At 44.1% G+C, this 24,076-nt stretch overlaps 1 protein-coding gene across 1 annotated transcript in view; it reads left to right on the top strand.

The window, feature by feature from the left end:
- The first annotated feature begins 844 nt into the window (after window positions 1-844).
- Window positions 845-24,076, top strand: part of GUCY2F (guanylate cyclase 2F, retinal) — a 43,148-nt gene continuing 19,916 nt past the window's right edge. The window contains exons 1-11 of the mRNA XM_057408540.1: window positions 845-1,657; window positions 3,721-4,022; window positions 5,550-5,904; window positions 11,350-11,434; window positions 14,830-14,926; window positions 15,701-15,835; window positions 16,853-16,933; window positions 18,076-18,252; window positions 19,175-19,331; window positions 20,688-20,837; window positions 22,938-23,086. Coding sequence (XP_057264523.1) covers window positions 925-1,657; window positions 3,721-4,022; window positions 5,550-5,904; window positions 11,350-11,434; window positions 14,830-14,926; window positions 15,701-15,835; window positions 16,853-16,933; window positions 18,076-18,252; window positions 19,175-19,331; window positions 20,688-20,837; window positions 22,938-23,086 — 2,421 coding nt within the window. The 5' untranslated portion in view covers window positions 845-924. The remainder of the gene's footprint in view (window positions 1,658-3,720; window positions 4,023-5,549; window positions 5,905-11,349; window positions 11,435-14,829; window positions 14,927-15,700; window positions 15,836-16,852; window positions 16,934-18,075; window positions 18,253-19,174; window positions 19,332-20,687; window positions 20,838-22,937; window positions 23,087-24,076) is intronic.

Below are 24,076 nucleotides of genomic sequence, written 5' to 3'. Positions count from 1 at the left end.
AAGGTTATCTTAACACAAAGCTTTTACTGTAATGGTTATTTAACATTTCTTCATCTAAATGCAAATCATAATCCTCCTTTCCCCTCGTTCTGTGATTGCCTGTTTATCCACCTTTCATTTTGCCAGGTTTAAGAGACTTTGCTAAGAATTGTCCCCAGAAAACCTTTTCAAACAGTTTTAAAATCAGATGCATGTACACAGATTTACTCCAAGTATGACGGAATAGGAGGATTCAGGATGGATGGGGCTTTGAGCAATCTGGTCTAGTGGAAGGTGTCCCTGCCTGCAGCAGGGGGTTGGAACTGGATGAGTTTTAAGAACCCTTCCAACCCAAACCATTCTGTGATTCTATGTATCTTTAAGTATGTGTATGTATGGGTCTATATGGATGTGTGTATTTATGTTTGTATGGGCTCTGATTCATGTTCTAAAGTCACTGAGGATTTTGGATTGGCAAAAGATGCTGACTTGGAGCATTCCACCTATTTATTTTCTTAAATGCATTTTTTTCCTGTGTGATTTGGGAATTATCCTTCCAAAGAAGGAAAGCCATAGTGCATCCATAGGTTGTGTTTACTGTTGCAATCAAAGCAGATTCACTCTTCGCTGCCTGGTTTCAGAATGTATTGCAAAGCACTTTAAGAAGTCTACATAAGTGTGCATTGAAGGGCTATGCTATGTTTAACTGACACTGGATGGACACTTGTCTACGTAGTCCTTGTCCACATGTCTGTGGAGGGTTTTGGCACATGGACGTGCACCTTGAGAACTGTTGTGTAATTTGGGCTGACTCAGCTCTCTGTACATGCACTGGACAAATACGTATGCCGGAAGGCAAATGTAATCTACTTTTCTTCCAGCTGCTGGTAATGCACTGCCTGGCTTCCCGAAGAACTCAGTGCAGCTCTACCCACCTGTAAAACAATGTCATTGCTCCCACTGTGTCCTAACAGCTTGCTCTGGTCAAGGCACATTAGATTGCATAAGTTCAACACTGGCAATTCATCCAAGACATTTTCCCAGGCTCTCTGGCAGCTGCTGTTGGGAATAACCCTGCTTTGCTCTCCAGCATGTTGTTCTGTCTTTAAAATTGGACTGCTTGGACCCTGGAGCTGTGACCCCTTCTTTTCCAAAGCCTTGCCCCACGTGGCTGCCAGGTTAGCAGTGGAACGAATAACCAAAGATCCTTCACTAGATCTTGGCCACAGGCTGGATTATGTGGTCCTGGAAGAAGAATGTGAGACATCAAGAGCTCTGGTTAAATTCATTGACTTTGGAAAGCTTTCCTCCGCTTTCGTAGGCCCTCTGAACCCTGGCTTCTGTGAGGTGGCCACACTCTTAGGGGAAAACTGGAATAAAGCCATCTTCTCATGGACGTGCATCAATTATAAACTGGATTCCACCACCCAACACCCCACATTTGCAAGGACCCTGCCCTCTCCAACCCGAGTTTTGTTTACAGTAATGAAACATTTTAGCTGGGCTCATGTTGGCATCATTGCTTCCAACGAGGATATTTGGATGGACACAGCCAACAAGCTAGCGAGTGCACTCAGGAACCAGGGTCTTCCTGTAGGCATTGTCATATCCATGCATAAAGGAGAAAAAGGCATTGAAGACACTTGGAACAAGGTTAAAGAAGTTGACAACATTAAAAGTAAGTGTTTTGAGTCTCCTTCCTTTCTTCATTTTCTTTTATCCGGGGTAGGACTGCATTGTTATCCAAAGGGCAGAACTTAGAGAATGAAGTTTTGAAGTCATTTAAGTCAAGCAAGAACTTTTTCTCTGACCTTAACAGAGCCAGGGCTTCAAGTAAAAGAATGCTGGGCATTTTGTGTGTGATGGACATAGGGCTAAGTAGTCTTCTACAACATGAAAGACTGGGTTCAGCTTGGAAAAATAGTTTTTAGTAGATGAGTGTCTGCTCTTGACCCTATTGATTGTAAAGAGGGATTTAGGGAAAGGTTTTATATTTATGCTTTTTGGATTATGGATTATCAAAAATTTCAATCTTTGATGCTGTGTTCTTGCTACCTGTGTTCAGGGGATGTATCAGAAGTGAAATCCACTGCTATACAGCACAAACTAAAGCAGTGGAAGGGCCCTTGCTGATCTACCTCAAATAGTAAAGAATGATCTTCTGTTGAGAAAATGTAGGGGAGAAAACAAGTTTTTCTGGGTCAGAGCCTTGTTAGGGAGTCTGTGATGGAGCTCTGATGCTGGGTGTGCACCTCTGCAGCACTGTGAATCTAGATGAGGATGCATTTTAACCAAGACTTTATGAATTTCATGTCAATGACAAACAAGGGTAGCAAGGTGCTATCTCGAAGTTGTATCAGTGCTCAAATCAGTATTTGAGACCAGATCCACCTTGGGTGGGTTCATCACCATCACATTTTCCATGTGAATTAGAGATGATAAACTCCTTTCATAATCAATGGAGAGAACCAGTCCCTCATCAGACATGATTCATCTGACCATCTTAAGCTCTCTGCTATAGCATGGGGTGAATCACTGTCTAGAAGTACCTGTAATTCAGCAACTTGAAAAACATCCCTGTTTACTTCAGCTTCTGCTTTGCCAAGGATTGTTTTTCTCCTAAGGAGAGACCACAGCTACTCTAGAGATCCTCTCCCTCCTGGTTTAGTAGCAGGCAGGTCTCTTTTGCAACTTTGCTTCCCATCATTGCCCTACTTTGCTCCTTTCACTGACTGAGTTTTGAAATGCTGTCTTGGATGAAAGATCAGGACTGATTCCTTTCATGAAAGGCCAGTGAGCAGGCTGGAAAGCCTGTTAAATAGATAGACCTGTATTTCAGATCACAGAATCATAGAACACCAGGTTGGAAAGGATCTCAAGGATCATCTGGTCCAACACTCTGTCCAGCCCAGTCTTAACAGTGTCCAATGCTGGGGAGTCACCACTTCCATGGGGAGATTATTCCAGGGGCTGATTGTCCTCTTTGGGAAAAATTTCCTCTTGTGCCCAGTGGGAATCTCCCCAGGAGTAACTTGTGCCCATCACCCCTCGTCTTTACCATGGGACTCCTTATTAAATGGGAGTCTCCATCTTCTTTGTAGTCACCCGTTGTCTCCTTACCAGACATGGAGACATTGGCTCCATGGCATTTTGGAGGCAAAGACAGACTCTGGGACAGCCAAGCATGGACCAGATGTTGAAACATAACACAGTGTCCTATGTTATGTACACGTGGTGACAGGGTGAGTGAGTGGAGTTTGTGCACTAACAAGCGTGTGGTGTCTGTCAGCTCAGGGCACACAAAGGGGAAGCTCACATCTCTCAGTCCATGACAGCAACGACCACAACTACCCATCATGTGAGGCACCCCTGCCCATGGCACAGAGTAGGAACTAGGTGATTATAAGGTCCTTTCCAACCCAAACCATTCTATGATTCTATGATTCATTCTATGTTAGCCTGTGCCTCACCTTTGTCAAAATCTCTCTTCCTTTCTCCTTATGTATGGCCCCAGGATTGGGTGATGCTCACAGCCTCCCTTGCTAGATACTGCAGTCCTCCAGAGGTTGAACAAAACTGGTGTAGCACCCAGCTTCCTCATCACATAACACTGGTATAGGACCACTAGAATCTGACCTGATAAGCAATTCAGACATCTTTTCTACTGGGGAGGTATGGAGCTATTTTGCATTGAAAACCCCAAATGGATTAACAACACTGTCTGTGATCCTTGTGTTTCAGTTATAATCCTGTGCATGCATTCTGTGCTCATTGGAGGGGAGGAACAGGCCACCCTACTCACAAAAGCTCTGGAAATGGGACTAGCAGATGGAAGATACGTCTTTGTTCCATACGACACTTTGCTGTACAGTCTTCCTTACCAAAACAACTCATTCAGCGTCTTTGATAATGACGAGAAGCTCCAGGAAGCATACGATGCTGTGTTGACTATCACACTGGAGTCTGGAGAAAGGACTTTCTATGATGCATTCAGGGAAGCCAAAATCAGCGGTGAAATAACCAGGGATTTGGAAGCCACCCAGGTAAATATTCTTTCTCTCTGTTTTATTCTGGAACCTGACAACAGGAGACATGGGACAAGCAATAGTTATAGAGGAGGTACAGGAGAGAGATAACCCAATCTCTATGCTTCTATTTTGGGAAGAATATGGTGAAATTTGGATGTGAACTGAGTTCATTTGGAAGAATTTTTCTGGATAGCTGGCATTCTGTCACAGCTGGTTCAACTGCAGGACTATGATGGGAATTGAAGAGAAAGGGGTTGTCTCTGAGGCTCTCATATTTGGTTTGCTACATGCTAACTGCTGCAGGCCCAAGTTGAAGAGGTGTCTCCTAAGGTGGATAAAGACCATAGAGTTTGTAAGGAGCCATAATAAGATGTCAGCATGCCTGAGAATCTGGGAGGATGCAACAGACAAAAGGAATATTGAATGCTTTTGAGGGAAATGGTTAGGATGGCTGCTGCCTCATTCTTCTTAAAACTACTGTCAAAGTCATTCTTTGTCAGCACAATTATCAAAATGTCACTAGAATCCTATGAAAAAACAAGTCAGTTGCTACCTTATAGGCATTAAAATAATTGGGAAATCTGAGAAAAGATGGAGGATTCAGCTGAGCTTTATCTCATTATGCTCTTTTAAAAATTCCAAGTATTTTTAAGGCATGATTTATGAGATCTGCATGGATGTCTACTTTAGGAGGAGATGAATCATGCCTTGAAAACATTCATTTCTTCTCCTTCACTCTAATGAGAGCCCTGATTAACTATATTGAGTCTATGGTTCTTCATTAAAGGTGTCTACTTCTGATCAATGAATCCCAACACAGATGTCAAATTCGATGGCTTCCAGCAGCAGTCCTCATTATATCATGAGTATACGGCTGTAATCAATGTTCGTCTGCCAACTGTGAATGACCATGTGACTAGAAAGGAAACCATGAGTGTGTTTTAGGGGAGGGGAAAGTTATAGGTTCCTAAAATCAAATCCAGCATGGAAAGGAGCAATATGAGGAGAAAAGGCTGTGGTACCCCTGAGAATGAGTTTGCCGTGGATCTGCTTTGTGATTTCTACATTTTAGGAATAAACAGTGTGCTGGCAAAGAGGACCAGTCCTTTGGGTATAACACTTTTCCTATCTGGGTAGGGAGGCGAGCCTCTGACTTTGATCTTCTATCTGTAGAAGATGTTTTAACATAGTTCTTTGAGGCAGGTTGTGCTAAAATGCCAGCTGATCATCAGGTTCAGAGTCTTGGTTCTTCCCTTCATAAAGCAATTTTACATGGGTTTAAAAACAGTTTGAAAATCTATTTTGGGAAGCAACCATAAGAAAAGACAGATATTCAAAGTCACACATAGATAGGGTCAACCCCAATAGCTCCCACAAGCCACCTTCAATCTAAGGTTCTTCAAACCCATTACTCTGTGAGCTCTTAATGCTCAGAGGTCTCAGTTCCTGAGTTTGCAGCTTAACCAGTGGGACGTTATTTTGCCACAAGTTTCAAATCAGAGGCTGTCAACATCCTGACCTCAATTTCTCCTGTATTTCCAGGTTTCTCCTCTTTTTGGGACAATCTATGATGGTTTTTACTTCATGGCAATGGCTATTGACAGTGCTCGGAGGAAAGGAGCCAGTGTCTCAGGAGCTAACATAGCTCAGCACACAAAAAACTTGAGTTTCCCTGGATTTAGTCACCAGGTAGAGACAGACCACTGTGGGAAAGGGCTGAGCAACTACGTGATACTGGACACAGATGGTCATGGGAACCAGCTCTTCCCAACCCACTTGCTGGATATGTCTTCAGACTCTGTGATGTCCTTAGGTCGGGACATCCACTTCCCCAGAGAAACTCTACCCAAGACAGACTCCAGCTGTTGGTTTGATCCAGATGTTCTCTGCACTGGAGGTAAGCTGGACATAAAAGCAGGGTTGAACGGCATTGGGTCAATGCAGCTTATTTCTTTCATCTTTTCTCTTATTACCCCTTTAAATTAGAGCCCCCCAAAGAGAAACATCTAAACTCAATAAATTACTATAAAGATGACCAGTCATCATGCTGTTTGTAATGGGAGTTCTATGCAGAGAACCCACTGTTGCTCCACAAGACTCTCGTATTGCTTGTTAGGTTCATATTCTATGATTCTACAAGGTTGTAGCCACTGTTGTGTGCTGGAAAGGGTTTTCCAGATCTGACAACCAACATCTGGATATGTTGATATCAATCAATACATGCCAAAGACTCTACCCAGCACTGCGTCCATGTCCTTCTGAGGGACAGGGCACTAAGAGGATTTGAAGACAGCCTAAGTGCTTCACAGCAGTAGATGCTCTCACCATCTCTCCTGGTTTAACCCCAGCTTCTTTACCCAGTCAGCTCTGCAGCTTTAAGGATCATCAGAGCTCACCTCATCAAGAAAAGATGATGATCATTACTCAAAATAATTAGAGTTACTTGTAGGTAGCAGAGGTGGTAATTGAAGACCTAAGGGCAGAGATAACTGCTTCCTCCTAGGTTTGCAAGGCTGGGCACTGGTTTTACTTATTGTTTTTAATTTGAGGCAACTATGGTGCAGTTTTAAAATCCACAGGGAGCCCAGCATCTCAGAGGAGGATACTTAGCCTCCACTTGACATATTTACATATAATGCTGAGCATTTACTCCTACTGCTCCAGGATATGACTTAAACAGAGAAAATTAACCTCATCTACACAATATTTAATGCAGCAGCTGTGAAAATCATTCCCCTTGGCTCAGCCATAACTGGTTTAAATCAGCGTTGCTCCATGAAAATTGGAGATACACTGATCTCACAGCAGCTGGCAAGCTATAGGAGAGACAAATATGATGCTATCGTATATCTAATTTTGCACTACAACTAGGACTGGAGTAGCAATTTATCATCCCATTGCTGTCTATGGAAAAATCACTGCTTCTTAGAGATCAGATTTTATGGTCACACTTTTACAGAAGCGTAAAGCTGAAGGCATTTTCAGTGGAGTGGTAATTTATTATTATTACTAATATTTCAGAGACTGAATTTTATGACTAGAATTAAATCCAGGCCTCAGTCTGCCTTTTGTATGGAGTTAACGTTGGAGACTGGTTGGATGTGAAGCTGCCAGGCTGCTGTGGTTCCTGACCCAAGTCTATCAGGAGCAGGCTGTTTCCAGTACATGTACACTTACAGACACACACACACAGAGCCAGTCCCCAACAGAGTAACATATACAGAAAAGCAATGTGCTTACAGCCACCACTACCCACAACCAGCATTGTCGAGACATGGACAACACAAATGGCATCATCCTGTTCTTATGCACCACTTAATCAGGCTCCAAGCTTGCTTCCATATCTCACAACCTCAGCTCCTACACACATATAGGTGTAGATGTACATACCATTGGTAGATGGTCCAAACCTGTAATTCCCCCATAGCCAGCTCTCAATCCCTTTGGTCTCTGCAGGAGCTGGTCTCCAGTCTTGTGTTCTCTGATGGGTCATAGGCTTCAGGACTCCTTATCTTACCTGTTGGCTAGGTTGATGTGAAGTCTACAAACATCACACACAGGCAATAAGCACACTCACACAGAACAAGAAATAGCCATAGGGGTTAAGAAGAAGGTAGGGCAGACTGCCGTGATCAGATGGCATGGTTTGGCTGCAAAAATGCACAACATATGTGTGACCAGCATCCACATCCTCTCCAGTATTTCATGCTTGAGCATCCCCAACCTACCTATATCCCCCCCCTTTCCCCATTTTCATCTTTTCCTCTAAAAGTCCCATATGAATTTTCACATACTTCTTATGGGAGATTTAGAGGAAGTCCCCTTCCTACAGCTCACTTAAAGCATCCCCTCATGAGTTTAACACAATCCTACAAGTGCCCTAAAGTATTCTCTAAACATGCTCTTTCCCATCATAAGCTTCCTTTCCCTTCTGATTAGTTATAAAGTTCTTGTGGAGCTTCCTCAAGGCTTTGCATGGTCTCTGCAATGGCCCATCCATCACTGACATGAACTCTGTGGTCTTTGGTATTGTCTTCACTCTCTCCTATTCCTTCAGGTTTGCTTATCAGGGTGTTTATTTATTTACTCCTCTTGTCCTTTTATTGTCTCTCATTCATCCCAGTGAATGCTGTGCTCCAACCAGCTCTCAATCTCAGTTTATCAGATGCTGTGTCACTGAATGAAATTGGATGGGCTTTGGACATTTTCCAGCTGTGTTTCCTCATGCCCTGATGTGTAACTGTGCCCCTGCTTCAGCAAAGGACGTGCTCAGAGAGACACCATTTGCTATTCTTTGGGGTTCTGCGCTGCCTTTCAAGTACCACATTGCCTTAGAGTCCTCTAAAGTGTGGCCAGACTCTTGTGGGTTATCATACGCAGTGTGAATAAGCAGAAGAATTTCTCCCAGGTTCTTTGTCAAAGGAGATTTGTTCAGACAGTAGGGTCTCTGGGAGCTACCTGAGGAAGCTCAGGAGACAGGACCAGTAAAAAACCCTGATGGAATACAATAGGGAGCATTAACAAACCCCACATTATTCCTACCACAGATTCTCTATGAAAGTGTTAGAAGGCCATGCAGAGATGTGAGATGGGATTTTCATACCGCTGCACTTCATCACTGGTTTGTCCAGGAGGCATTTACTTCTTGGTCCAGCAAATAAACCAACGTATGCCACTGTGACTGGACTATTCTAAGCTCATTCTCTCTTTAATAACAGATTTCCTAGCAGGAAACAGGCAATCACAGCACCAGAGCACTAGGCTTCCTGCAAATCTCTCCTAAACTGATCCAGTCCTTCCTTGTCCATGGATTTAACACTGTGCAAGACCTTTATGGGTTGTGTTCTGGCTTCATACTCACACCAGTCCTTTTGGAGGGGGGCACATCTTTGGCAGCTCCCTTGCCTCCTAGGGGTGAACATTGGGTTGCTGTCACTTGCTCTTTTGGGGACAGCAACACTTGACTTTCTCCATGCATGAAGAACAAACCATGTCTTCCAGTCCACCTTGGTGTGGTGTTGCTCATTCCTATATTCAAGGTGAAAGCTATTCCTGGAGAGAACTGGCTGTGTCTCCATTGCACTTTGGTGAAGTGAATCCTTGTTCCACATTGTGGTGGTTTAAGCTCAGCCAGCAACCTGGAACCACGCAGCTGCTCGCTCACCCAGCTCCCTTCCTCCCCCTGCTCCTGGAGGGATGGGGAGGAGAATCGAAAGAAGCTCCCATGGGTTGAGATAGGAACAGTGCAGTAACTAAGGTATAACACAAACCACTGCTGCTACCACCAATAATAATGATAAGGGAAATAACAAGGGAAGAGAATACAGCCGCTCACCACCCGCCAACCGATACCCAGCCTAACCGAGCAGTGATCCAGCCCTGCTGGGTAACTGCCCCCAGTTTATGCACTGGTCGTGATGTGCTGTGGTATGGAATACCCCTTTGGCTAGTTTGGGTCAGGTGTCCTGTCTCTGCTTCTTCCCTGCTTCCCCTCCTCCCTGGCAGAGCATGAGACTCACAAAGTCCTTGGTCAGAGTAAACATTACTGAGCAGCAACTGAAAACACCGGTGTTATCAGCACTGTTCCCAGGCCGAAAGTCAATAACACAGTGCTGCACCAGCTACTAAGAAGGAGAAAAATGCCTGCTAGTGCTGAACCCAGGGCACACATCCACATTGTCTGGGAAGCTGAGAAATGGGTATGAAGTATCTACCCTACTATGGCCAGATTCCTTCTCAGAAGGAGGTGTACAGGACTATACAGGCTGGAGTATGAAAGCAGTGACTTCTTATCTTGAATCTTAGTATCGTAGAATCCCAGACTGGTTTGTGTTGGAAGGGACCTTAAAGCTCATCCAGTTCCAACCCCTGCCACAGGCAGGGACACCTTCCACTAGAGCAGCTTGCTCCAAGCCCCTTGAGCACTGCCAGGGATGGGGCAGCCACAGTTCTCTGGGCATCCTGTGCCGGTGTATGTGTGAGAACAGGCAGGGACTGGGGCCCTGGGCTGAAGCTCAAAGTTTTTCCAAAGCAGGCAGAAAAACTACAGCTAAAATGCTCTCTTTTTTTCCTGAAAAGGACACACACTTTCAAAAATGCTGTTTTTCTGCTGGGGAGCTCTAGGTTTCAGTGCTTGATAAAAGGTGTGTGATTCAGGCACAAGTGTGACACAGAGTTATGAACCTTTTATCAACCCAAATTTCTCCATGCTCACCTGTGTTTAAGGATCTCTGAATACAGACAAAGTAGAAATATACGAAGACAGAAGAGGCAGAGACAGGAAAGAATTCCCACTGGAATTTACTCATCCACTCATGTCGGCATTCCTTAGCTCTCTAACAAATACACTCATGAGCAAACTATCCATCTCCAGTGCTCCCTGTCGATGGGCCCATTGAGGAAAACATCGACCTTCTCCTCCTCCTTTTCTGCTCTTTCCAGCGTTAGAAAAGTGTGGCAGGGAATGAAAAACCCCAGATGGGCTGGTGACTCACATGATAAAGATTTTTCAGCCTTTCAGTTCCTGGAGAGAAGAAGGTCAAATGTTGAGGAGTTATGAACTTTGCAGAAGCTGCCTCTAAAGCAAGTACTTCCCTATGAGTCCAGGCTTTATTTATTTGAAGAAAAAGCTGTTTTCCCACTGATTCAGGGCTCCATGGCTGGTATAGTAAAGAGTGCATGGAGACACAGAATTACAGTACTTGAAGTCATAGGATCACAGAATGGTTTGGGTGGGAAAGGACCTTAGGATCATCCAGTTTCAACCCCCCTCACATGGGCAGGGACACCTCACACTAAACCATCTCACCCAAGGCTCTGTCCAACCTGGCCTTGAACACTGACAGGGATGGAGCATTCGCAGCTTCCCTGGGCAACCCATTCCAGTGCCTCACCACCCTCACAGTAAAGAACTTCTTCCTTATATCCAATCTGAACTTCCCCTGTTTCAGTTTTAACCCATTACCCCTTGTCCTATCACTACAGTCCCTAATGAAGAGTCCCTCCCCAGCATCCTTGTAGCCCCCTTCACACACTGGAAGCTGCTCTGAGGTCTCCACGCAGCTTCTCTTCTCCAGGCTGAACAGCCCCAACTTTCTCAGCCTGTCTCCATACAGGAGCTGCTCCAGCCCCTGCTCATCCTCGTGGCCTCCTCTGGACTTGCTCCAACAGCTCCATGTCCTTCTCACGTGAAGTTTCTCATCAAAACACCTGTTTTCTATCATTCTCCCAGCTGAATATTTGACTTTGTAGTCAAATGGTCTGATACTGATATACGTGTGATATTATTGCCTAAGTGAAAGGGATTTTCTAATTCACTGTTTCTTTTCCCCTTTTTGCACAGGAATTGAGCCTACAGTCATCATTTTGGGAGTAATGGTGATATTTGGCCTGGTGCTTCTTGCTATGGGCCTGGCTTCTCTTATCAGGTGAGAACTGCAGGACCTCTTTGGTTTGGTGTCACTTCTAGTTTCTGCAGGAGGCTTTAGCCAGCAGTTTAGTTTGTGAACTCATAGCAGGCTTGGTTGTGGTCATTGGGGAAGTCAGTTTAATTGATTACCAATCAAATCAGAGTAGGATAATGAGAAATAAAACCAAATCGTAGAACACCTTCTCCCCACCCTTTGCTCTTTCTAGGCTCAACTTCACTCCTGAACTCTCTACCTCCTCCCCACCAGCGGTGCAGGGGGACAGGGTTGTGATCAGCTCATCACACATTGTTTCTGCAGCTACTTCCTCCCCAGGGAAGGATCCTCACACTCGTCCTCTGCTCCAAACTCAAACCCAATTCAACTTTATTAAGTGATAGTGGCCTGAGCACTGGGGGAATTGGTTCTGCAGTCTCAGGAGCAGCCACTGTACCCTTAAACCAGTCCAGGTTTGGAAGAGGATTGCAGTCTGTTCCTGGGAGGATTAGCTAGATGATGGCTCTGAAGCATTAAGAAGGTGGCTATCACTTTGGAAGTGCAAAGTACGCCACACAAACCAAAGACAGGAATCTGCTTTGAGAACATTGGGGTAGAAACTGAGTGGGCTGCCATGTTAAATGTCTTTTCCTTACCCGGATCACTCTTGATTGGATTTCTGTCCCTAATATAATCCTGTTTTCCATGGAGCACCTAGGCTGACCCTCTTTACTTTCTCCATGTATTAAAGAGGAAAAGAACATCTCTGGAGAGGGTTTGGAGCAATTAATTAGGATACCTCTTTATTACCAAGCTGATTCACTCCCTGTTATGGTCTGGAATCCAGCTCCCTGGTCATCCACAGTGCATCTATATTATTCTGGGCATGGGATCTGTGGAGCAAATGAAGCTTGGGAAGGGACAGTTTGAAACTATTGCATAGGTCACATCTGTGTCCTGACTCTATACCCAAGGTAGACATAATCCAGCAAGACCTAGCTGGTCCAGGAGCTATGGGTTGCTCTTTAGCAAGGCCACTATGGCCATAACCTAAAGTAATCTGCTCCAAAATAGCCTTTGGAGTAATCTGTCTCCCATTATTGATGTCTACATGGTACACGACTGAAATTAGAGTGAAATTAGAGTGAAATTAGAAGGCATATTTACTCAGCAGCACTGAGTTCAGCAGAACAAAGTTCCTGGACTGTCCCATACAGCTTTGCCTCTCAGATCTTCCCAGAATGTGTTTTCCTTCCACTTCTGAATCATCCTTCCTAACACAGATGATATCAGGCCACCCAGCAAGCAACACCCCAAACAGCTTTCTCCCTTATGACACACAGCTGCTTCTGATATCTTTTAATTGCAGGCACTGAGGAGGTTGCTCCATCCATCTGCACTTTAAAACCCTGCTCTATTCCTTTGGCCACCAGCCTCAACAATTAAGTAAATAGAAGACAATCTTTCTGCCTACTTTACTTGTAAGCTGTTCCACAAGTACCAGACTGTTCTTGGGAAGGCTCAGTAGTGAATAAAGATGTATGGCTGTCTGCAAGGGAAGAAAAGAAGTCTGGCATGACTCAGACAATGATTTATGTGAGGGAAGGGCATGTCTGGAACTAAATTTAAACCACAGCATGGTCTGAGTTCAAATGTGGGAGCTCTGGTCTTAGGCCTGCCAGGGATCTGCTGCATGACCTTAAGTGAATTGCTCCACAATCTGCGCTTTGCTTTTGGCAGAGGGATGCTTTCCTCCACGTTTGGGGGAGATGATGTGATTGACCAAGCAAGGTTTTCAGGTGGATAAGTGAAAGGTACATAAGTGATGAGGTTTTTCCATGAAGATAAGATGGGTGGCAAGGTGGTTAGAGAAAGGATAACAAAATCGCCCCAAGTGATGCCTGTGATTATGTGGCCAAGACTCTTGGACTCCAAAAAGCTGCCTGTGCTCTTATAAAATGCCCAGAGTGACACATAGGTTAGAAAAGTGAATTGTGGTGATGTATGGATATTTTACTGGATTCCCTCTAAAGCAGCCAGCAAAAGGCACCCTTTTCATCAGGAAAAATCTTAGGTGTGTGCAGATCAGATGTACTATACTGTAACCAAAGTTCCTTACACAAAAAAATGACGTGGAGAGCAATGGAGGAGCTTTCATTTGCCTTCTCTCTGTTCCTGCCTGATGAGTTTCTGACTGTCTAATACATGTAGTGTGCTTTGTGTTCAGTGTTAAACCTTGACATCCACTGAAACAGTGGGTTCAGAATGATGGCGTGTGAATTCTGACTCTTCCATGAGTCCCTAGAATAGCCATGTGTTGGGTATTAGTGTCAGATGTATTTCAGCTAAAAACTAACAAAGGAACTCTGGAATGTTCAGTAATGATTTGCATGAAGTGGACATCAGTCTGTTTAAACCATGCCATGAATGCAGTCCTTGACAACGCACCATTTCTTGTGGTTTCTTCTGCCTTGCCAATTAAAGAGAAGCTGAGAAAGTAGAAGGATGCAGTCAAGCAACAGGTAGTGTCTTTGCTGGTCTGATAGCTATACTGAACTTTCTTGCCTGTGGCAATTCTGCAGATCTAATAGTCTATCAAGGAATCAGAGAGTCATCCCTTGGAAAATGGGCACAGCATCCTGTGGAGATGCCAGGAGCACATTTGTCCTGTGTTACACAGTGCGTGGTAGCCATCCCATCTGGCTCAGGTCCTGGAAGAAGTAGGTCTGAATCAGCACAGTCTTCTTGATCTAATTACTCCTGACCAAGACAAAGAGCACTGGTTCAGCAATACTGTTTCTAAGACCCCAGGCTACATTGCACTATACTATGCACAGCAAACTGCTCATCCCCTGTAGCTTTCCCTTTTTATGAGCTGGCAGTCATTACAAGGAGGTATTTTGCTATGTGCATTACTTTACCATGGTACAATATAGAGATTTAACCAGCGTATTTTGATGGTAACTTGTTTTCAGGCTGCTTTTATAAGTTACCTGTGGTTTGGTTTCAGTTCCTAAGAAAAGCTGGTGTGCCTGAGAGCTGTTTGCCACCAGGCACATTGGCTGCTCTAATAAAACTTATTATTCTTTCCTAATGAAGAATAATTTGGGTTAGGAAAAGTAAAACTGAGCAAAGCAAAGTAAGCATTACCTACACATCTGATTCATATTTGTAACCAGATTAACTCAAGGCATCTATTTGACCCTTTGAGATTATAGCTTTTGTAGTGTGTGAATTGGATAACCCTTCACTCAGAGGGATTTGGTGCAAGTCAGGGCATCATAATTTGCCTATTGCTTTCGCCCATGCCCATCCCCACTGCCACTTAATACTGAGGGAAGGCAGATGTGGGGGACTTAGAGGTGGTGTAAACTGGTCACTACCTACAGATGTTAACTGTGACTTACCAAATCTTTCAGGCACAGTATCTTGAACAGCCAGCTATTCAGGGGACCTAACAAGATCATACTGACCTTGGATGACCTCGTCTTCATCAACCCTGAGCTACAGAAGAAGGTAAGTCCTTCAACTCCTGTAAGTAACCTGGTGGGACCCTCAAAACCAGGTTTGCTGTTTGGTATTTTCATACCCAAGAAGCTCTGGTAAAGTTCTTCACTTCTCCATGTCTCATTTTCCCCTGTATATCAGAAGATTTCCTATATGCAGAGTGCTTTTGAGTCTCAGATTAGATGCACATGCAATGTCAGAGCTGTTATGATGATGTAAAATAATTCCCTTGATTGCTTTTATTCTACCAACCAGCCCCTATTCTTTGTTCTTGAGGTTGGATGGTGCAGCATAGCTCATGTCCATACAGCTAAACCATCTTGCCCTCTAAAGCAGAGTGTCTGCATCTGAATTACTTATCTGGAACCATTCCTGGCCTGTGCTGGCTCCTGCCCAGAGCTGGGCATCTCCTGGGAGGGTGTTACTTGGCACAGAGGAGGACCATGCCAATGATACAGACTGCTGTGGAGCAATCCCTTTGCCTAGGTCACTGCCGCAGATTCAGGCTTCTTGCCTATGCCAAAGGAGACACTTCCCTGTGCCTTATTCAGAGTGACACCTGCCTTGTCTGCTATTTCCCCCAGTCCACAGCATTTCCATCACCTGAAGTGCTCCTGTAGTGTTTCAGCCTCATAGGGCTGACCTGTAGAGGTATTGAGAGGGGTGAGATGGGAAGTTCAGGAGGCTGCTAGCATGGGTGAATGTATGGCCAGAGGCAGAGCTGGAGGAGAGGGTTACATCCAGAGGTGGTAACTGTCCTACACCTGCTTTTCTTGCCTTCAGAGGATGACTTTGGACAGTCTGACTGAAGCAAACAGCATAGCAGCAGATGGCAGAAGCCTGAAATCCGTAACCCGCTCCTCCTCCTTGAAGAGTGAAGCTGCCACCTATGAAACCTCCAACGTGGCTCTGTATGAGGTAGGTAAGGACCTCAGGCAGCCTTCTCCCACCACTACTGTCCACTGAGCTGCTCAAGGGAGGGAAGTCTTGGGCTGCAGTACTGTAGGTCCCAGCATGGGAATGCTGCTGATGGACCTTAAGGGTGAAAATGAGTTACCCTCAAGCAGTGTTTAAGGTGACTCTACTTCAGCCCTCACCCTCATACCTGGAGGCATGTGGGGTGATGGTATTCAACATCCATCTGTAGCATTTCCAGGTCTGGTCCTTATTAGAGGTATCACCACCTAAAGGCACCGTGAAGCATCTTTCTTACAAAACAAGCTTTAGGTGGTAACATCTCCAGCAAGGACCTTTCTTACAAGGCAAGAATCCAAACACACAGAATAAAGGGTAGCAAATTCCCCTTTGTGCCAATAAGACTGTAAAGTGTTTAAGCAGAGGCAATGGCCAAGAAAACTCACCCCATCCATCAGTTCTTTCCTAAAAATGCAGCTTTTGGAAGAAAATGGCTTGTCAATTTTTCCTGAAAAAGAGCAAAATAAACTGGATCATTGATGTCAGAGAGAAGCTCTGGAGACAGTTACTTTCCTTTATCACAGGATCACAGACTGGTTTGTGTTGGAAGGGACCTTAAAGCTCACCCAGGTCCAATCCCTGCCATGGGCAGGGACCCCTTCCACTAGAGCAGCTTGCTCCAAGCCCCTGTGTCCAACCTGGCCTTGAACACTGCCAGGGATGGGGCAGCCACAGCTTCTCTGGGCAACCTTTTAATCAATTTATCATTGTTTATCAGATACAAATGCACCTTCCATGTAAGAAGTTCTAATCCAGATGAAGGTCCTGCCTTGCCCCATTTTTTTGAGGGTTTGCTGTGGATATTCTTATTTGGGTGCAGTATAGAAAGCATCCACTGCCAAGAACACTGAAAATCCCCAACCACTTTCAAAGTGAAGGATCTGAAATTCACACCCAAGTCCCAGTACTAGCTGCTGCTCAAAGGCTTCCTCTATCATTCACCCATTGTATTGTGGACAGGGAGACTGGGTATGGCTGAAAAAGTTCGAGAGGGGAGCAGCTCACCATCTGCGGCAAAGCTCCACAAGCATCTTGAGGAAGGTAGGAACAGGGGATGATGGGGTGTGTGGAGGGAAGGTTGCTTGGGGGACTTCTCATAGAATCATAGAATGGTTTGAGTTAGAAAGGACCTTCAGCTCATCCAGTTCCTACTTCCTGCTATGGGCAGGGACGCCTCACACTAGACCATATCGCCCATGAGTCTGCCCAGCGTAACCTTGGACTTGACTTTTGGTGACTGCAGCATGTTGTTGTTCTCTTTATCTCCTGTTTATTCACTGAATCAAACATCATGGCTGTCTGTGAGTCTTGCCCTGTGAAATCTGGTGGAACAGACCACACATGATTGCATTTGACTTACCAATGACCCACGTGTCATAGGCAGCAGCTTGCAGAGCACCCACCCTGGACCTACCCATGTCAAAGCTGGTGCAATGCTGAACGGACAATGAGGCCTTTAAGTGAGCTTGTCTGCAAAAGCAGAGCAGTTTGGAGGGAATCATCCCTGCCTGTGTCAGGGCAGGGTGATGCACTGGTAGCTGTTTTCATGTGCTCTTAGTTGCCAGTGTGGCACAAGCATGGTTGTGCATTTCTCTGGGATTTTTATGTCTCCAGCTAAGATGTTTCTTAGAAGTTTTACTTTTAGTTTTCAATTTTATTATTATAACTAAATGACAAGCAAATATATTTATTTTCCAAATTCAAGGCCATTAGTCGTTGGCAGCTACTGCTAACATGGTAGTGGCATTTTTATGTATATAAATAGATTTAGTAGGGCATGTTTCCAAAGGCAACACTGATGGATGCCTTTGGATCCTCCAGGCGTGGTGTTACTTTCCAGACCATACCAAAGCTGGAGCACGACTCCATGTGCTAAACCCAGTTTACCCCAGTTGAAGCCATTTTGTCCTAGTGGAAGATCCAATCCAGCTTGTCTTAAACAAATTTCTCTTCAGTTTGCTTTTGATGTCTTGCTTTCTTTGTCTTAATGGATAGACTAAGAAAAGGAAAGCTTAGATATAAGATAGTTGAAAGTAAGTACCAAAGACATTTTCTTCTCCAGTTTGTGCAGAACTATTTGGTAGTACAACGATAATGACATCTAATGATATAAAGAACTAGATATTAAGAGCAAAAGGCATCTGTCTGACTCGGTCTTGCTGTGATCCCCTGTCTTGTTTCAGATGAAACATCTACGCCATGAAAATGTGAATCTGTTCCTGGGCTTTTTCTCTGACTGTGGCATCTTTGCCATAGTGACAGAGTACTGCTCCCGAGGAAGCCTGGAGGACTTGCTGAGGAATGAAGATATGAAGCTGGATTGGATGTTCAAGTCCTCTCTTGTCATGGATCTAATCAAAGTAAATCCATTGCTACTGCTGAGGCAGGACCTGCATGTGACTTTTACATTGACATAGCTACTTTATCCAGGACTTTGGGATTGTTATAGTAATGCAGGGAAAACCAGTGTGAGTGTAATTGTACTGGTATACAGGGTCTTTAATGGAGACCTCTTGGTCTTCTTTTGTTACCATCTGAGAAAAGCACTATTTGGGATAATAGGGCTATATCCAAGCAGCAGGATAAGAGGTTAAAATTACACATCAGGCTAGAAGTGATCACTTAGAACACAGAAATTGGTGACAAATTCATAAGTACCAAAGGCTCCTTCTTGTCATAAATAAAAAATACATCCAGCATAGAATCAAATCACATCCATCCTCTGCAACATTATGGCTGCACATACGGTCACTTCAAAAGAGTGTTCACACACTTTCAAACATCTCCCATATGTTTTTATCCCCCTAATGGTGAACTACCAATTTGGGACAGGTGGCCTACAGACGGTAGACTGCCAGCATCGTTCTTACAGCCCATGATGAACCTTCTTATCCTCCTTGAGGGAGCTGGGTAAGGGCATCAGGCTCTTAATGGCTTCCCTTGACCTAGCCATTGAGTACCACTTGTGCCCACCCTCTTAACCTTGTCTCAAAGTACAACTTTCAAGTGCAATGAGTCCTAGGGCTATAGACGGAGACATTTGACTATTCCTGAAGTCCTTTCCAGTATTACTTCAGGTGCAGTGAACCTAATTCTGATTCCTTATCCACTTCTAAACTTTTCCCATAGTTTCTTGCATTGATCAGGACTGCATCTGACAGAGTCAATGCTGTTTATGATGCTGTATAGGGTGACAATTTGGTCTTCTGTCTCTGAATGCTGATGGATAGATGGATAATATCATTCTTAAGGAATAGCCTTGATCTTTTCTGTGTTTCATAGGGAATTAGGTATTTGCATCACAGAGATTTTGCCCATGGACGTCTCAAGTCTCGTAACTGTGTTGTGGATGGCCGCTTTGTGTTGAAGATAACTGACTATGGTTATAATGAGCTCTTAGAAGCACAGAAATGCCCATATATTCAGCCGCCCCCAGAAGGTAGGTGCCATAATGAAATATTTGGTTTAGATATATTCATCTATTGATTTAACACGTCCTAATGCAATTGCAGGCCAGTCGCCAAATAAGGATTTTATGTGCTCAGTCTCACAACATCTAGTTACCTGTATAAAATGCATTGTTACAGGAAAGGACAAGCAAAGCTTTTTTCAGACTTCCTGAAAGTGAAGTGAATAGCAGAGTGTCATGGCAAGGAAAAAGGATTTTATTGCAAGCAGTGACAGAACTTAAGCTTGTTGGATTTGGAAAAGGACTTAAGTGCCCCTGAAATCTGATAAAACCTGAATATCTGTGACTGGTAGAACTGGCTTTACATCCCTAGCCCAAACCCTGTATTTGAAGTTTTAGGTTAACCTAAATACGAAGAGATCTGTTTTGTAAAATTAAGCTGTCTGAGACACAAGATGATACAGGTCTCTTTGAAATAGGTCCAATGCCAAAGGCTGCTCAATGACATTCCCACCACTTAAGACAGCATTTCATGGCACCAGGTTTGGAGAATTGGACAGGTTTTCTTTCACCTGGCCATTGCTTTGGGGTTCCTCTGGTATCCCAGTTCATTCTTGAAACCTGGTTTCAAGTAGTATGTAGTGTTCCAATCCCTCTGTCTCAGGATTTGGTTCCTACACATTTCCAGTGTCTCAGATAGGACAGTTGCCAGAAGACTTTCTCCTCCTCCTTTACAAAAGTGATATATATTGTAGTAGCTGAAATGTTTCTTATTCCCATTACTCTCAATGCACAGTTACCTGGGTAACAATATCCCAGTCTGAAGGAGATTTATTTCTTGATGAAGCTGGGTATGTTTTACAACTGTGCCTTTCACCACTTGAACCATGGGATTATAAAGACTGATTGTGCTTCAGACTGCCACAAACTGCTTTTACAGAAACCACTTCCATCTAAGAAGAACTACAGAAAATATTTTATGAAGTGTTGCTTTGTGGAAGAGCAACAACAGAGGCGAGAAATCCAGGCTTCAGTGCCAAAGTTTTGTCTGAGTGATGTTTTCAAGCAATAAAATATGTTGAAGCTTTTGGCAATGGTGAGAAGATATTTTACGTTGAAGTTCAGGGCTGGTGTTATAGCATATAAGTCATTGTATATCAATAGATTTCTAGAACATAGAGTGAAATCTGGAAAATCCAAATGTTTCATCAGGATGGAAGTTTAGGATTTCTAAGACCTCACAAGAAATAGAGGACTTGATCCAGTAAATAATGAAGTATGTTCCAGCCTTTCCTCATATGACTGAAATGAAGTGTTCCTTTAAGCACCTAATTTGCCATAGTCTGAGCTGGCATGTAAGAAACCTGATGCTCCTGCATCTTTTAGAGTTGCTCTGGACAGCTCCTGAGCTGCTGAGGGACCCAGACATGCGCAGAAAGGGCACGTTCAAAGGGGACATTTACAGCTTTGCCATCATCCTACAAGAAGTGGTTGTTCGGGGTCCACCGTACTGCATGTCAGAACTCTCAGCTGAAGGTAGGCCACCATTTCAGTACATTTATAAAGCTTTACACAGAGACTCATAAAAGTTCTGGCCAAGCCCCTTGGGTAAAACATTAGAATGGAAATAATGTCCCAATCTCACAACCTTTCTCAGTGACAAAAGGTTGGTTTTGACAAAATATCCACAATGAACATCAAAATGTGTGGGTCTGGTACACTGACTCATCAATGCTATCAATGGGGTTCGGGCTCTGGGTACCTCTAAGATGCTTCAGATCTGGCCAGCAGTGAGGCTGTTGCAGCAGCACCACTTCCCTGTCCAAACTTTGACTTTTCATCACAGTGGAGGGAAATCTGATGTCCAAATTTCCTATAGCTTGGAAAATCCTTGTCTTCCCATAGCTTGGAAACTCCTTGACTTCCCATTCTTCAGCCCTTTTCTGTATGTCATAGAGGTTGAGAGTTTTGAGCTGGACCCCTCATTAGCATCCTATTTTATCCATCTGTCCATCTATGTTTCTTTAATTACTTCTCCATTTAAAGAGGTTCTTGATGTGTCTTGATGTATCCAAAGTGACACATCACTGACTTCTATATAAGGTGGCTTGTATCAGGAACAGCAAATAGGTGAACTCCTTAAGAACAGGTCACGATGCAATCTCCTTACTTCAAACTATGTTGTGCATACATAGGAAGGGCAAACACACTGTGGTCACAGTCAGATCACAAGCACTTGAACAGGGAAGGAGTGATAACAATCAAAAATGGGCTGATTTCAGTGAAAGCCTATTCTCAATGTCTTAAACTGGACAGTCAGTAGGTGAGCTATGGCTATCCAGCATCTGCCTGAAAAACTGGGGCCAAGCAGCTGCAGCAATGCGGTGACAATGATGATTATGACTGATGATGAGGATTATTAACCCACTCTGTAATTCAGAGCTGCACCTTTAATGTAGCCTATGATGTAATTAGCAGATGTCCCCCCCACCTATTCTCCCTGAGGAACCTCCAGCCCGTGTTGAACATCATGTTGACCTGATAAAATGATGAATTCCTACTCACTGCACTCTAATCCTCAAGGAGCTTTCACTCATGGCATGAACTTTAAAACTGACTTGGGAAGGCATTTCCTCTTGGCTGCCCCTTGGAAATATCTGGGCCAGGTGCTTTGTTTAGTTCATCTGGTGGAGACTGGTGGGATGAGCCAAAGAGCTTTAAAGTAAACTGTCAACACTGAAAGGCTTTGGGTACTCCCAGTAACAGCTGTGGAAATTCAGGGTTCTTGCCAGAAAGAGGGTGGTTTTCACTCCATTTGACTGCTCCGCACTAGGCAAAATGAAACCTTCAAATACAATCACTTGGAGTTTTTATTTTAAGCAGGAAGGTGTAGTTCTACTGTACAAAACCCACTTTTCCTCCAGGATATTCTTATTAAGAAATACCTAAATTGAAGTCACGCCTGGGTTCAGGCATCACAGTCCTCCATCCTTCAGCTGTCAGTGAAACCTGCGGCTTCACACCTCTGTAATGCTGTTTTATCTAAAAGCTGCAGATTCAAGGACTGACTTCTTAAGGTCTAAAAGCCCAAGCCCAGTTCCTTGTTAGTCTTTATTTTACCTCTGGATAGGGAGCCACTTCTCAGACATTGTTATGAACCCAAACTCTCCCCCTTAAAATACTTTCCACTGTCTCTGTTCCCATCAACCTCCTACATACTTGTTCCCAGTTAACAATGGAGCATCACAGGCTGGTATCCTTCGTGTCTGGGTTTAGGCATATCCCTCTGCACTCTCAGAACACTGCAGATCCTAATAGAGAGAGTCAGAGGCAATTTCATTAAACACAGCCCTGCAGTGTTGTCTGTCACACATTCATCTGTCACACATCCTTTCCCCATCCAGCCACTTCATTGCTCATACCCTGGTTCTCAGGGGACAAGGTGGCAGATGAATCTCTTGTCTTTTAAATCCTCCAAGACACACCTGGAAGTGGAAAGCAGAACCAGCCATTGGATGGTGAGGAATAAGAGTGATGAGTGATGGAGCAAGCAAGGGATAGGTGCAAAGATCCATGTCCTTTGCCCCCACCAAGACCCTGCATCTCACAATGTGCTTCCCATTCTCTTTGTCACAGAAATCATCAAGAAAGTGAAGAAGCCCCCTCCCTTGTGCCGCCCAAATGTAGCCCCTGAGTTGGCCCCCATGAGGTGCATCCAGGTAATGAAGGAATGCTGGGGTGAAGCCCCCGAACGACGTCCAACCTTTGAGGAGGTATTTCTTAAGGTCGGTGGAAGGAGCAGCGGGTTCAATCCTTTGTGTGCACTTGGCAGGGAATTGTTTTATTCCTTTAAGTGAGCCCTTAAGTAATGACTGAAGAAGTCCCAGAGCTCTCATTTGGCCTTTGCTAGTGGGCTATTTTACGGTTCATGGTGTCTGGTTTACATCTTGTCCTGAGCGTGGGCTGCCATGGCACCACTATGTGGGCTGCAAAGTAGGCTGAACATGAGATGGTGTCTTCACAATTGCAGTGTACCTTGCACAGATGATCTGATGGAGATGCGAGATCCATAAATTATGATAGCACCTTCAGATCAATATGGTTTTTGATCTTCTAAAGTATTTTAAAGGTGATTAATTTAAAAGGAGAATTCACCAAAGGCTTTTAAACACGAAGATATAGCCATTTGGCATATGAACTTTCTGAACTGCAGATTGGTGAAGACTGGAAGCCTATCCCACAGAAATATGATTATACCTGAGCTCTGTTTCAACAGCTTTCCCAGACATATGTTATTGGCCAATTTCATGGACTGGCAAAATAAACCCCTTGTCTGATCCAGTGGTACTGTTCCTATGTTCTTATAAGGCCAAAGTAAGTCAACCGATATTAATGGTTTTTACCTTTTTGTTCTAAGAAATTGTGAATAATTTTACACCCATATGACTCCACTGTTGAGTCTATGGCAGCTTCTAAAGCCATAGATGATCTGAATGGTCCAGAGGCTCATCTTCAGGTCAAGAGGAGAGAGCAAATCTTATTGAAGTACTGGGGATGGGAGGTGGCAGCACCCGTGCATGCCACAGTGCAAAGATGGATTTAAGACCAGTGACACATAAACAGGTTTCAAGCATTGTTACTGCCCTGCAATTTGCACCTCTGAATGCAAATGGCTGCAAGTTATCCTAAAGGTTGGTAACTGGATAAATCAGGATGCAAATCTGCAGCATGGTAGGACTCCATAACAACTATAGTGTTTCACCTCACCCTCACTG

The sequence above is a fragment of the Pezoporus wallicus genome, unplaced genomic scaffold (assembly GCF_028554395.1).
Source record: "Pezoporus wallicus isolate ANWC-B61680 ecotype Strahan unplaced genomic scaffold, APGP_CSIRO_Pwel_v1 contig_7461, whole genome shotgun sequence".
Classification (NCBI taxonomy): Eukaryota; Metazoa; Chordata; class Aves; order Psittaciformes; family Psittacidae; genus Pezoporus; species Pezoporus wallicus.
This window is presented reverse-complemented; position numbering and strand designations above follow the sequence as displayed.